This window comes from Sinohyriopsis cumingii, chromosome 2 (genome assembly GCF_028554795.1).
Source record: "Sinohyriopsis cumingii isolate HCF-2022 chromosome 2, ASM2855479v2, whole genome shotgun sequence".
NCBI classification, from domain to species: domain Eukaryota; kingdom Metazoa; phylum Mollusca; class Bivalvia; order Unionida; family Unionidae; genus Sinohyriopsis; species Sinohyriopsis cumingii.
This window is the reverse complement of record NC_142962.1, coordinates 11,987,987-12,003,352: the sequence shown is the minus strand read 5'-3', so window position 1 is coordinate 12,003,352 and position 15,366 is coordinate 11,987,987. Positions and strand designations below refer to the sequence as shown.

The following is a 15,366-nucleotide window of genomic DNA, read 5'->3' as shown; positions in this document are numbered from 1 at the left end:
GAATGAATTTTTATTTGTCAGTGTTAATTGTACTGTATCAACTGGTGATTTTGAAGCTCAAATGACCCTTGACTGAGTATTGTTCCAACTCCAAAATGACCAGACTTTTTATGTTTGTATCCAGCAATATAAAATTTCTTGGAGTGTTTGTAAATTTCATTGATAGTTTTGGTTTCATTGTTTTTGTCAACAGATGTTTAAAAAATTTCCCATTTTTTTTGCTGCTTTGCTTCTGTGGCACTGTAGATCGATTCCTAATAATAATATACCTCATGGAACTTGGGTGCTATTGTTATATTAACTAAAAGAATTCTAATTAATGATCTAGACTACCAGTACTAAATTGACAAATTACCTGATGGTCATCATTATTAGAATATCCATTATCTATGCTGGGTGGTCTACTCAGTGCCAGTGACTTCATTTTTTTAAATGAAAAATGACTTTTTTTGCTTTTATTATATTCTTCACCAAGTTTGAGTCTTTGTTCCTCCAAGATAATCCCAAGTCAGTTAATTTTTCAAGATGCTCAGAATGTGTTTTATTGGAATATCATGCATCATCTGTTGAACCTCTTTAATAAATTTTATGATGCATTTAATCAAAATAGTGATTTAAATTCTTCAGTTATGTTAGAAACACTCCATTACCCTGGTAATTTAATTCCAGCATTAGAAACACTCACAAATTCTTTAAAATTACCATGCACATCAATCAGTAATTCTGTGGCCATTGATATATAGACCATGGCAATTGTTTAATATGAAAGGAAACTTCTCTGCTCAATTTTTAGTCATACTTGTGAATTGGTATTTTTTACATTATCAGCATCATATGTAAGCTGTTGCTTCTAAAGTTTTTACGATCAATCTGACATGTGTAGCCAATGTCAGTTATGTGGATTTGCATGACAGACTAGAAGGACCATAAGCTTGATCCAGACCACAAACTAAGTCTCATAGAATTATCTGTGCCTCATACTTTGTAGTTTATATGAACCTTACAATTGATCAAATTAATTTTCATTTCTCATGTACAACCAACTCAAACATTGTTCTTTCTTCAGTTATTAAGAAAAAAAATTTTTTCCCTTGACTTTGAGTTGAACTTGCAATAACCTGGTCACCAAAATAAGGTTCTAACTGATTAAGCTAGCAAACAAATTAAAAACTCATATTTGAAGTTTAAAGCTGGTGAAAAATGTGCATACATACTCATTGTATTAAGCCAGTGTGTTAGGCTATGCATTTTTTTAATTATTGCTAGCCCTTCAACCAGCAATAATCTGAATAGATTTCCACATTGGCAAAAATGAATAAACTCTTATATAAGGACAAGAAATGTAGAATCCCGCTTTGAGGTAATAATTGGCAATGTCATGATAATACATTTATTGATGTAGTTCTCTTTTCCCTATGAGAGTTGAATAGCACTTGAAAATTTGAACTTAACATTTCCTAATATAATTGACTTAAAGCCTGTTAAAGATGTATCAACTAAACTAGTTGGAACTATATTTGATTGTTACATTTTTTTTCTCTTCAGCCATAGTCTACTGTATAAAATGTAGAGAGCCAAGAGGACTCTGCCTACAGACACGTATGTACATGTATTATTCCTAGCAAATCTTTTTCTTTTTGTTGAGCCCACAGTTGTGTAAGTGACATAACACTTTCTGCTGTCTGTGTAGGCATCAACAGATTTTTTAAGATTTTTGTTAATGTTTTTACGGCAATCTTTGGATCCTGTTTAGATCATGGGTTCAACAAGCAGGACCTTGGTTTCATGTTTTTGATAATATTTCAATATACATAGATGAATCCAAGCCTGCTGTAAGTTTGGCTGACATGTCAATAATAGTATACACATACATGCCAACCATTACGCTTTTGGCATAATCATTACACTTTTTTCCACAAAATTATGCATTACGTGTAAACATATTCAGACTATGCATTTTCAGTATATCCCCCTTTAATAATTTATTTTCTCAGTTTTTATTAACATCCCATTAATCATTCAGACTGTATTCTAGAAAAGGCGGCTTCTACATAACTACAACATAAGAGTACTCTTGTCCATAGACTTGCATGCACTTTCCTAACAGTATTATGGTCTATTTATAGCAGCTGCCCTATTTCCAAGAGACATGCTGGTTTCTACTTTCAATTTAAACTTTTGATCTCAGTTTCTATTTATAGCAGCTGTATGGCTTAGTTAGGAGAGAACAAACTGGTTTTCTTATTTTAATCTTTGCTTGCAGATTCTTTGTTCTAATTCATATCTGGTACAGAAACAGTCTGGAGGTATTTGGCGCTAAAAGTTGTCAGATTTATTATAGTCGATGCAACAGCAAAACGGTTTTTCAAATAATTTCACAGATGGATTAGAAAAAGATGAAAAACCAATTCAAAGATCATACACAGCATTCCATTCTAGGGCAGCTTCACACCCATTGCAGGCTGTGTTGGAAAGGATATTCATGGTAGTAATACAAAAAAACAACTTGAATTAGCTCTTTTTACTAATTCAAATACTAAGGTAACTTCATTTTTACAGCAGAATTAAATTGTGGACATGAACTTTATAAATGCAGAGGTGTTATATACCTAGTTCTTAATAGAACACGGACTACCCCAAGTGCCATAGCTGTAGAAGACTACGTTGGTCGTTTGTTCAGACAAATATTTCTTGATTCCAAAATTGCAGAAAATATTCATGTGCTAGAACAAAATCATCTAAATATTGTTTGGTGTTTAGAAGAAGGTACTTCACTTAAAATTGCACAAGCCATGAAAATTGGGTCGTTTACTATTGCCACGGACAGGAGTAGTGATTATGATACTCAGTCTGTGTAAGAGACTTCAACAATGAAAACGGCAAAGTCAGAGTGCTCTTCTTTCATTACCGGAATTAACAGTAGATTCCACTGGAGAAAACATTTTTGATTTGCTTGATAATGCTCTGAATAAACATAAGTTGGCTGAACTGTGCAAGGTTTTCAGCTGAAAATGCATCAGTGATGACTGGAATTAATAAAGGAGTTGCATTCTATATTTTGAAAAATGTCTCCATCACTGTACATATCAGGTTGTCCCTGCCATTTAATGCACCTTACTGCAGGAAAGGCTGCCAATAAATTAGAAGGAGAACTGAAGTATCAAGTTGGCATTCTGCCTGACAAAATACTGCATGCAGACAGAGTTGAAGAGCAATGGCACCTTATTTTCCAGCTAAAAGATCCAATAACTGGAAGATATATATTTCCTCTTTGTCAGGTTATGAAAGGAATATTGGTTCTTTACCATTCTAATGCTGACTGCGAGAGATTGTTCAGTATTATTAACAAAAATAAAACTGAATTCAGATCCAGGCTCTGTAACCCAGCACTTAGTGTTCTACTGGTGTGCAAAACATTCATAATTTCAGCTGGTACAAAGTGTTTTGAGAGTTTGTTGCTTTTTAAAGCTAAAGTGCTACATATGAAAACTTGAAGCAGTAATTGGTGTTAAAAGACCAGAAGAGGTAAATAAATCATTTTGTACATATGCTTATTGAATTTTTATCATGGTATATGTGGATTACTCTTTTTCTGCTCGGATTACTCTTTTTGCGCACATGGATTACACTTTTTCCTTGACAGCTGAGGGGTTGACATGTATGTATATATCAGGTAACAAAATAGGCAAAGCTGCTCTTTCTATTTGCATGAAGGTTTGGAACCTCCATCAGTGGACAGCTTGGAATGGATAACCCTCTGGGTTTGCCATTTTCAAGGCAATTAGAGATAAATATTCTGGCAGATAGTCTAAGAGACTGCAGGACAATTCTTGTGGAGTGGTCTCTGCACACTTATGTAGCAGAGTTCCTGTTCAGACTATGGGGAAGGCTATTGGTAGACTTATTCAAACAACAGTTACTCTTTTATGTCTCCCCAGTACCACAAAAAGAGGGCTTGGATAGTGGATACATTCAGACTAGGGTACTGAATGATTCCAAAAATACTCCATGGCCCCCACAATCATGGTTCAACAATCTACTTAACCTGTTAGTAGACTTACTCAGGTCATTCCCTCAGAGGATGGACCTCCAGTCAGAGTACAGGAAAGGATGTCATGAGAGACACATTTTGGGAGTTATATTACTTTTGTCTCAATTCTACCTTCAATCTTTGGTATAACTGATCCATTAATTATAACCCAAAAATTGGCTCAGTCTGCCACCATGATACAGAAATGGTCACTCAAATCATAAGTGTGCGTAAATCAAACTTTTATAGCTTTTTGGGTGGAGGGCTAAGAATAATTCAGTAATGGACAGCTACTTTGTATGGGCCTATGATATGGAAGTCAGACTGGTCTTTTTTATCTAGACTTTGTTTAATGTTCAGTCTATGGGAGGATGAGATTTTGTAATATGGACAAGGGTAAATCTGCCCTGGAAGAAATAAGCAAGGCAATAGTGAAAGGTTACTTAAAATTATTATTATTAAAATTATTAAAATTAGTTTTACCCCCTCTCTATACATTTTATATACCCAATAAAAAATTATCCTTCTGTGAAAACAATAGGACGCATTCCCCAATCCATGAATTTAACTGCTAATGAAATAACTGTTCAAAATATGATACTCATGAAAAAAATGAAATCACGGTATAAATTGTAATCCATATAACATTGTATTTGTATAGGTCAAAGGGGAGAATGTCATAGCAGTGGTCGTAGCAATGGTCATAGCAATGGTCATATTCCAAATGGTGGACCAGAGGATACAGTAAGGCCTGATCAGGTCGCTATTGAACTCCAAGAACCAGGTACAGTACCAGTATACTTTCATGGAAATTCTATTGCTGTATTGTACTGAGGTTATTCAAAATGACTAATTTCCTCATGGCAAGCAATCTATAATTAAAAATTAGATGGTTCAAAAATTGTTACATATTTTTGTAAAGACCATAAAATTGAACTTAAGTATTTTCAGTTCAAATGAAACAGTTGAACTGCTAAGAGATTAGTAGTTTGAGTAAATGAGGTTATCAGCTCACAATGGCTACAAGAATTTCATCTGTAAAATGGAATTTTTTAATTCCTTCTCTCATTTCCTTACATAATTTTAGGTGGTTTAATTATAAAAATATTAATACTATCAACCTTCAGTTGTCTGACTTGGAATTATTGTGTCAGTGGGAAATGTCTCATGTATGTACATCGTCTGTACCAAAGCTCATGTCATTCAGGTCAGTTGTTTTTTTTAATGATTTACAACGTTCATTTCTACTCAGAAACAGAAATAGAAAAAATGACTCCAGTGTATAAATTGCATGTTCTATATACTTGGCAAAATTATTACATGGGAAATGAACATTCAACAAACAAGCTTTGGAATATGAAATCTATAAATAGAGATTGGCATCACTTATACAGAAAAAAACTATTGATATTAGCTAGTACAGTCAAACCCGGTTATCTCGATTACGTCGGGGGTGTAAAAAAATCGTCGACATAACCGGGTCCCGAGATATCCGGGTTCATAAAAACCGGTAATTTTAAAAATGTCCTTGAGCATTACTCCTGTCTCTTGCTGGTGTTTACTGGAATCCCCTCCCACTGCATGTTACAATAAAATAAACAAAACGCTTAATTGATAATAAAATGAAATGAACTAACCTGGTGTTGTTATCATTTATTCCTTTTTTATCATCATAAGTAATTTATTAAAGAAAAAATATATCTATGAACTCTTTATATCACATGTAGCGTATGCATCCATTACTGTAGTGTGCATCACTTATGTCAGATAACACACGACGCATTTTTATAATTGATGTGAATATTGAAAAACAAATCATGTTTGGTTGTACTCAGAGGTTTGAATATGTTATGAGATTGAAAAATGGATCAAAGAAAATCACAAACGAGAGAGTGAGAGAGAAACATCCACCGATTGCTTTCAGGCACCCGCCATTCACGCATAACGCGGTGTTAGGTGCAAAATAACCAAGATTGTATTATATCCAGGTTAATATATGACAGTATCTCGCAGATAAAGATCAATAAATGTTTTTGAAAATACATGTACATGTACATGTACATTGACTGTGAGTGCAAATGACACTCCTTTCGCTAGCATAGGTTACAAAGAGTATTTATTAAAGCAAGTTAATGTTGAGTAGACTACTTACCCCGCAGGCATCAATGCGAGTTTGTATCAATTATGATTCCAGATGGCAAATAAATAGATGCGCGGGTGGTGAATAAACACATCCGGTAGCGAGCAGTAAACTAATTCTTTGAACTTACCGGCAGGATATCAAATACAAAGGTTATTTTATTGCAAAGCAAACCGGAAACTGGAAACTGACTTTTGATTCTTTCAAGTGTGCCGATTCTTATTTTCTTTTCTGTTTTTCTTTTTGCCGACTTGGGTTCCCCTTTACTGGTATTCACAGGAATTTTGAAAATAAATTAAAACAATGGAAGCCAATTTTTCTGCCAGACCTAAATAAGATATATTACAAATAAGAAAACAAAACAAAATTAAGAAGACCTCAAGCATGAGAACTAAATTATGGGGCCTCGACTGCCATTGTATAGAAGCCAAGTGCCTGAGATTATCCATTCGCGTGCATATATACGAGCATATATATAAGGTGATATTCTGCCTAGAAATATATCTGTTCTGTTTATTTTCTGTTGACAAGTACATGTACAGTATATGCTGTTTCATGAGAGAGAAAAAAATGTTCCAAAAGAGAAAGCTTTCAAACCAAAACATTGAACTGAAGTATGAAATTTTGCTACAACTTGAAAAAGGCGAAAAGTGTGCTGATTTGGCAAACAAGTACAACATTCCATCAAACACTATTTCAGGCTGGAAGAAAAATGCTGATAAAATCAAAACTACTTATGAACTTGGACAATTTGGTCCCGATAGAAAGAAAATGCGTTCCGCAAAGTTCGATGATGTCGACGAGGCAACACCAAAATGGTTTAAAAACGTCCGTGCCGAAAATATCCCAGTAGATGGCCCTCGTATCCAGCAACAGGCTGAGAAATTAGCAAAAGACTTGGGACACGAAACATGGAAAGCATCACATGGCTGGTTAGATCGTTTCAAACAGCGCAATAATATATGTTTTAAAACCGTGTGTGGAGAGAGTGCATCTGTTTCAGATGTGGCTGTTAAGGAAATAATCCAATCGGTGACAACGAAGCAGATACAATCATGCAAGCAAGATGATGATGATGATCAGCCTATCACTATCCCAAGCTACAGTGAAATGGCTGAATGCATTAAAAAAATGAAATTGTTTGTGGCAAGTGTCGACGGTGCCGAGCATATGTATGAAAACGTAAGTGCTTTTGAATCGTTCGTTACAAATCAGCACCGGAGTAAACAAAAGCAGACTGATATTACTTCATATTTTCTACAAAAATAATGTAGTGCACATTATGATATGTTTATGTACTTGTGTGTTTTATAGATGTATAGATTCAAAATGAAAAAAGTACATGTATTCATTTTTTTATTCATATATAGTATGCGTTTATTGTACATGTACGTGTAGGTAATTTTACCGTATATTTTTGTATTTCCACTACATTATGTTCAGTTTATAATTCCTAGATATTTTGAAAATATTGCTGACATGTTTGGCTATTTTGTCATAAAATGCTATACAATAAATCGTCATGATATTACGTGCATATGGAGCAATTTCATGACCTGAATATTCAGCCGATCAGCACTTTTCCGTCTGCACATTGATTATTAATGTGTACATGTACATAATATTTCATTACTTGTATCTCCTTGATTGTTGTTTCTTGTATACATGTACTTCGGAACATAATTCATATCTGAAATGTACCTTAAGAAATAAAAGGGAAATGATAAAATACACATGTAGCTGACATCTAAGATTCTGCGTTTTCGTAAAATAAAGTTACATTGTAATTTGTACACACTCTTGTCTTTGTGAATCCTTGAATATTTTATGTAGTGAACATGATATATTCTTAATAAACTAATCGATTAAGCTACTCTTACGAACCAAAAATAGAAAGAATATGAAATAAACATGTGACTACTGCCGTAACGGACCAAAATTGTGCCTGAAAATCGATCGCTTTTGCTGACTATTTCTTGTACAATTTCTGTGAGATTGACGTTAAAAAGTTGCATTTCGTCGAATTAAGCGGGTCCACATGTTACTTCGGACCGAAACTTATGCCCGACATAACCGGGTTATCGACTTAACAGAGGTCGAGATAAGCGGGTAAAAAATAGCATAACAAAGAAGAATTTTTTCGGGACCGGACCAAAACGCTCGACATAAGCGGGTTGTCGAGATAACCGAGGTCGAGATAAGTGGGTTTGACTGTATTGTGCTGCTGGCATATAGAACTTCTCTTTAACCCATTTACACCTCCTGAAGGGTGAACAGTGACTAAAGTGCATACCTAAAAGATGTACTATGACCAAAGTGCATACCTGAAGGATGAACTATGACCAAATGCATACCTGAAGGATGTACTATGACCAAAGTGCATCCTTGAATGATGTACTATGACCAAAGTGCATACATGAAGGATGTACTATGACCAAAGTGCATACCTGAAAGATGTACTATGATCAAAGTGCATACATGAAGGATGCACTATGACCAAAGTGCATACCTGAAGGATGTACTATGACCAAAGTGCATACCTGAAGGATGTACTATGACCAGAGTGCATACCTGAAAGATGTACTATGACCAAAGTGCATACCTGAAGGATGTACTATGATCAAAGTGCATACCTGAAGGATGTACTATGACCAAAGTGCATACCTGAAGGATGTACTATGACCAAAGTGCATACCTGAAGGATGTACTATGACCAAATGCATACCTGAAGGATGTACTATGATCAAAGTGCATACCTGAAGGATGTACTATGACCAAATGCATACCTTCTGTAGCATGAACCATGACCAAAATGCATACTCTGTCCTGTATTTCAACTTGACACCTCATGAGACAGTTTTTTTATGCGAACTCGGTTAAGAAACATTTAGATGATGTATCACCAGAGAAAATCTGTTTAAAAATATGCAGTTCATAAAACAAATTTTGACCATACTTTTCACAGAAGATTACTGAAATTTCAAAATAGAGCAGTTGAAGTTATTCTTGATGCTGATTTATATACACCATCAAAAAATCTTTATAAAACCCTAAAGTGGCTTCCATTTGAGCAGAAAACTCAGTTTGAAAAGGGTTTACTAACTCTAAATCCTTAGATGGATTGAAGCCTAATTATCTAACATGCAGTTTTCAATGGTTTGAAAATGTACATGTATGAACTAAGAACATCTCAAACAGCAAGTTATATTTACCTATGCCAAATTCAGGGTTTTATAAGAAGAATTTTGATTTTTTCTGCAGCCATACTATAGAATTCCATACCATCTTAATTAAAGTCAGCTGACACATGCCAAGCTTTCAAACAGCTTCTTAGTGAACATCTACAGAAACATAATTGCTATTTGTATGAATCAGGAATGTACTCATCCTTAAAGCCTCAGTGTGCATATTTTATTGTAGCAGTAGATCAGTTGTCCAGTTTTAATTACATTTGTCAGCTAAAGTCACCTCATCTTGTACAAATTGTGTATTATATATATATATATATATATATATATATATATATATATATATATATATATATATATATATATATATATATATATATATATATATATATATGTTTGTTACAAATGTCATTGTAGAAGGCCTCATGGAACCTGGGTCACTTGACCAAATGAGCTTATTTAAATAAAATCATTATGTATTATTATTAATATTAGTATTACTGAATATAATATTTTGTAATTTTTAATTTGTTTTACATATCTTTTAAAAGAATTTTATCTTGGATCCGTTATCTTCAAGCTGAGTTACCAATGTTCCTTTTCATTCTGTTAAACTCAATGCATATTCTACATGCATGTCTCAAATATGACGTATTTGTGAACCTCATGCATAGGAGGGTTTTTCTGGTATCTACTGTTTTTCACTGAAATTTCCCACATTTGCAAAATTAGTGAAAATGAAAAATTAATATTTTTCATTTTTCTTTCACATTTTGATTCCATTGTAGTATATTTATGGTGATACTGCCTGTGATCATATGATGCTGAACTGTGTAAGACAGTGCAGTAGCTAATTTCACCCTTTGGTCCTGTCAACTGACTTCATTGTTCAAAGTTTGTTTAGGTTGATTACGCTACAGTATATGTGAACAGAAATGATTCTAAAAAGATTAAAACCATTAATTAATTATTGACTTGAAGGGCTCAGTCAGCATAAAACAATAAACGATTCTCTCCACAAGGTATGTTCTGCTTCAGAAGTTGTAGAGATGACTTTGAGTCTATACCAAGTATGATCAGAGTAATTTGGACAGGATTAAACTTGTTAATTAATTAAGGTTGGATTACTCAAGAACTCAAATGGCAATAACTGGGTCAGTTTGGTGTTTAAAGTTTGTTCAAGGGAGATGTCAAAGTGTGACAATGCCAAAATGCCAAAATCTAAGCAACTAAAATATCACATGAAATTCAGTGATGGTTGGAAACAGGAGTTTCAATATCCGCAATCAAGTTAAAAGGCACATGCATTGTGTTCTTTATGTACAGTCTGTTATGGTGGCAAAAATAACATCAAGCACCATGCTGAAACCCCATCTCGTGAAAGTTTATTAACTACAACAAAATTTATGCCATAACTGAAATCCATGTTTGCAGAATCAGCATCCAATGTTAATAAAGCCACACATGCAAAGATGCTATTTGCCATTTTATACCCAAACATAATCTCACATGGTAAAAGAAAAAACTTTTCAGATCTAGTCAAAATAAATTTTTCAGATCTAGTCAAGATAATGATCCATGACATGGAAATTGCACTAAAGATCTTTTGCAAATGGAAAAATACTACTCAGTAATACCTCGAAGATTCACGAGGTTAGGTTCCAGAACCAGTCGCGGATCAGGAGGAATCGCGACTGTTTGGTACGAGTCACTAAAAATGCTAATAAATGCTTATTTCTAGGGTTTAAACCCTAAATATGACCCAAATCATGCTCCCAAAGCACTTTAATTTCATTTAAAAGTTATCTTAATACATTACCCTTAAAAAGAGAAATAAATGGTTGACGTAAAAATAGAGTACAGTATTGCCTAATGGGTATTTGCCACACTAACGCATTTACAGTACGGTACATGTATGCTAATATTACCCCTATACTAATTCATTGACTGCCGTTTTCTTTTGCACTCACAGCAAGGTAAAACCAAGTAACAAATGGGACTGTAAACTTAATGACTGACGTTTTCTTTGTCATTGTCAGGAAGGTAAACTAGGTAAACTTCATATGTCACAGAAGTCATATAATGAAGGTACAATTCAATAAAATAAAGAAAACATGTACGTAGAGGGTAGCAATGAAAATTTCGTGAATCTGTGAATTCACGAATCCAGAAACGCAAATGCACAAGGTATTACTGTAGTGACTATTTTATTGTTTATATGAAATTATAATCTTAATATTAATAATGATAATGACAATAATAATTTATTATATAAACTCACTGTCATTAGTGACCATCTGCAGAACATGACCAGTGACTGTAATCTTCAGGCAAAATATTTGTACAACTCTACTATGTACACTGCCTCAGAAAGTTGGATATAAACACCATAGTCCTTGATTTAGTCCTTTGTATAACATGAATGAAAAGTACATGTCACTAACTGCCATTGTAATCCATTATGCAGGGGATGAATTGAGTGTTTGTCTCCATGTATAATGCTAGTAAGCGATAATTGTGTTTTGGATTTGATTGTCATTATTAATGAGGTGATAGTGAAGATAATGATGACAAGACAGGTGTATGGAAATTAGCTTAAATTCACAGAGGATGTGATGGTGCATATTGTAGGCAGCTTCATGTGGAGAATCTTACTGATATTAAAACTACATTAGACCCAGACTGTGCCCATCTTGAGTAGTTCTAGCCAGCAGTCAGCAGTCTGAATTTCTACCCACAGGCAGAAAACAATTTAAATTTCTTGGTGGCCTCAGTAGAGGTGTACTGACATTGCCACATTCCAATTAATTCCACATTAAAAAGGAAATATTTTGTTCAGAGGAAAATTCAGGCTGACTCTAGATGAATTTACCTGGATCCAGTAAACAGTACATTAGATGAGGACTTACACCAATATAATCCAGCGGTGATCTCCCAAAAAATGCCAAAAATATTTGTAATACATGTAAGAAGAGTATGAATGGCAACACGTTACTGTGAAAGGACTAATTTGAATGGCAACACGTTACTGTGGAAGGACTAATGTGAATGGCAACACATTACTGTGAAAGGATTAATTTGAATGGCAACATGTTACTGTGAAAGGATTAATTTGAATGGCAACATGTTACTGTGAAAGGACTAATTTGAATGGCAGCACGTTACTGTGAAAGGACTAATTTGAATGGCAACACCTTACTGTGAAAGGACTAATTTGAATGGCAACACGTTACTGTGAACAGACTAATTTGAATGGCAACACATTACTGTGAAAGGACTAATTTGAATGGCAACACATTAATGTGAAAGGACAAATTTGAATCGCAACACGTCACTGTGAAAGGACTAATTTGATGAGATGATGTGCATATTTTAATTTTTTAAAAATTTTAATATGCTAATTAGATGTAATTTTTGTCCATTTGCATGCTAAAAATTGGGTTGATGAAAATCCACCCTCATTTGAGGTCAAAACTTCTGACCAGATTTGGAAATCTCAATCTTTCTTGAACTTTCCAGGTGTTTTGTCTATCACAGGTATTATACTTATGAATAAAATAAAAAGTGTTGTATGTAACTGCTATAAATTAGTTTCCTGTCCCTATCTGGGAGAAAACAGTTTTATCTTACTAAGAAGCCATAAACTTGAATTAACATTTTCATTGATAATCCTATATGTCTGGCCCATGACAGACCATTATCAACAACCACTAGGTACTTTATTATGACAGACCATTATCTACAAATACACCAAGTACTCTATCATGACAGACCATTATCTACAAAAACACTAAGTACTCTATCATGACAGACCATTATCTACAAAAACACCAAGTACTCTATCATGACAGACCATTATCAACAAACACTAGGTACTTTATTATGACAGACCATTATCTACAAAAACACCAAGTACTCTAACATGACAGACCATTATCAACAAACACTAGGTACTTTATTATGACAGACCATTATCTACAAATACACCAAGCACTCTATCATGACAGACCATTATCTACAAAAACACTAAGTACTCTATCATGACAGACCATTATCTACAAAAACACCAAGTACTCTATCATGACAGACCATTATCAACAAACACTAGGTACTTTATTATGACAGACCATTATCTACAAAAACACCAAGTACTCTAACATGACAGACCATTATCAACAAACACTAGGTACTTTATTATGACAGACCATTATCTACAAAAACACCAGGTACTCTAACATGACAGACCATTATCAACAAACACTAGGTACTTTATTATGACAGACCATTATCTACAAAAACACCAAGTACTCTATCATGACAGACCATTATCTACAAAAACACCAAGTACTCTATCATGATGGACCATTTGCAGTTAAACAAAGGAAACAAAGTTTAAGGAATGAAGACAATTCATAATTGATTAAAACTATTTATCATAATTGCTTGAAACAGCATTTATCAAAGTTAAACATTTTTCATACAGTTGTTTTAGTAGTTTCTATCATAATATATAAAATGTAAAAGGAATCTCACAGCCATTTATTTCCAATATGAATTAAAATCTTCATTTTTTTCCTTATTGCTATAGAAACTTTCCTTTGCTTCCATTGTGAATTCACATAAGGAGCATGGTGGATGTTTTCAGATAGTTTTTTACCATCCCTACCCAACAGTTTACTTTTAGGTCAAATACAAGAATGTTAGCCATTTGAAGCACAATGCAAAAGGGCCGATTAACATGGTACATGAGAAAGCTTGCCAGTAGCTTCTCGTAGGTCATTGATTCTTCCCAGGGTTCTTCCTCCACCAGTTATACAGGCCACCATGTATAGCCTATCTTGTGCTGAAAAATGGTGTTAAACTTTAGAAACAACCACAGCAACAACTTCTTCTAAACATATTCTCAAAAAAACAAATCCTGAATCCTCCCCTGCTTCTTGTATGGCACATGTACCAACCACTAAATATAGATTACATTAGCATATACTACATAACATGGACACAAAATATGACTATTTTCTTTTTTTTAGCAAAAGAGTGTTAGCATTTCATTTTTTTTTTACCATGCAGGGGAGGGGTCTGGAACACCAGTCCTCGGATAGCTTCAAATATTCTTGCTCTAATTCATGAAAACAAAAGCAATCTTCTATCCATTATACTTGTTATACTTCTATCCATTATACTTGTTATACTTCTATCCATTATACTTGTTATACTTCTGTCCATTATACTTGTTATACTTCTATCCATTATACTTGTTATACTTCTGTCCATTATACTTGTTATACTTCTATCCATTATACTTGTTATACTTCTGTCCATTATACTTGTTATACTTCTGTCCATTATACTTGTTATACTTCTATCCATTATACTTGTTATACTTCTGTCCATTATACTTGTTATACTTCTATCCATTATACTTGTTATACTTGTTATACTTCTGTCCATTATACTTGTTATACTTCTATCCATTATACTTGTTATACTTCTGTCCATTATACTTGTTATACTTCTATCCATTATACTTGTTATACTTCTATCCATTATACTTGTTATACTTCTATCCATTATACTTGTTATACTTCTGTCCATTATACTTGTTATACTTCTATCCATTATACTTGTTATATTCATTGGTACTTAAAAAGAAATTTCTCAAAGCAAAAGTAAAAATGTGATCATTTTAACTCAAAAAATGGAGCCTGTTTGAAAACAAGTCAGCTGCAGTAGCTATACTTATGTAGTACCCAGTCTCTATGCTTATGTAGTACCCAGTCTCCAGACTGTCAGTAAGGTAAATAACTTCTATTACTATTTTAATCTGATGTCAATCACTGAAAACCATATTTCATGTTATGTGATTTTATTATATTTGACTTTTTTGAAACCCAAATATGTGTAGCATAATCCTTTATAGACTGCAGGCAGAATGTCCCTACCTCCTTTCTCTCAGAAAATAATAATTAATCCAGGTTAAATACATTTTAAAGTTTGTATTCATTATA

At 33.8% G+C, this 15,366-nt stretch overlaps 1 protein-coding gene across 4 annotated transcripts in view; it reads left to right on the top strand.

The window, feature by feature from the left end:
- The window catches only part of LOC149804339 (uncharacterized), an 88,042-nt gene that overhangs the window by 42,053 nt on the left and 30,623 nt on the right, over positions 1-15,366 (top strand). For all 4 annotated transcript variants that reach the window (XM_089932563.1, XM_089932572.1, XM_089932550.1 and 1 more), the window contains exons 8-9: positions 1,546-1,599; positions 4,692-4,814. In XM_089932563.1, the coding sequence (XP_089788689.1) occupies positions 1,546-1,599; positions 4,692-4,814 (177 nt within the window). The remainder of the gene's footprint in view (positions 1-1,545; positions 1,600-4,691; positions 4,815-15,366) is intronic.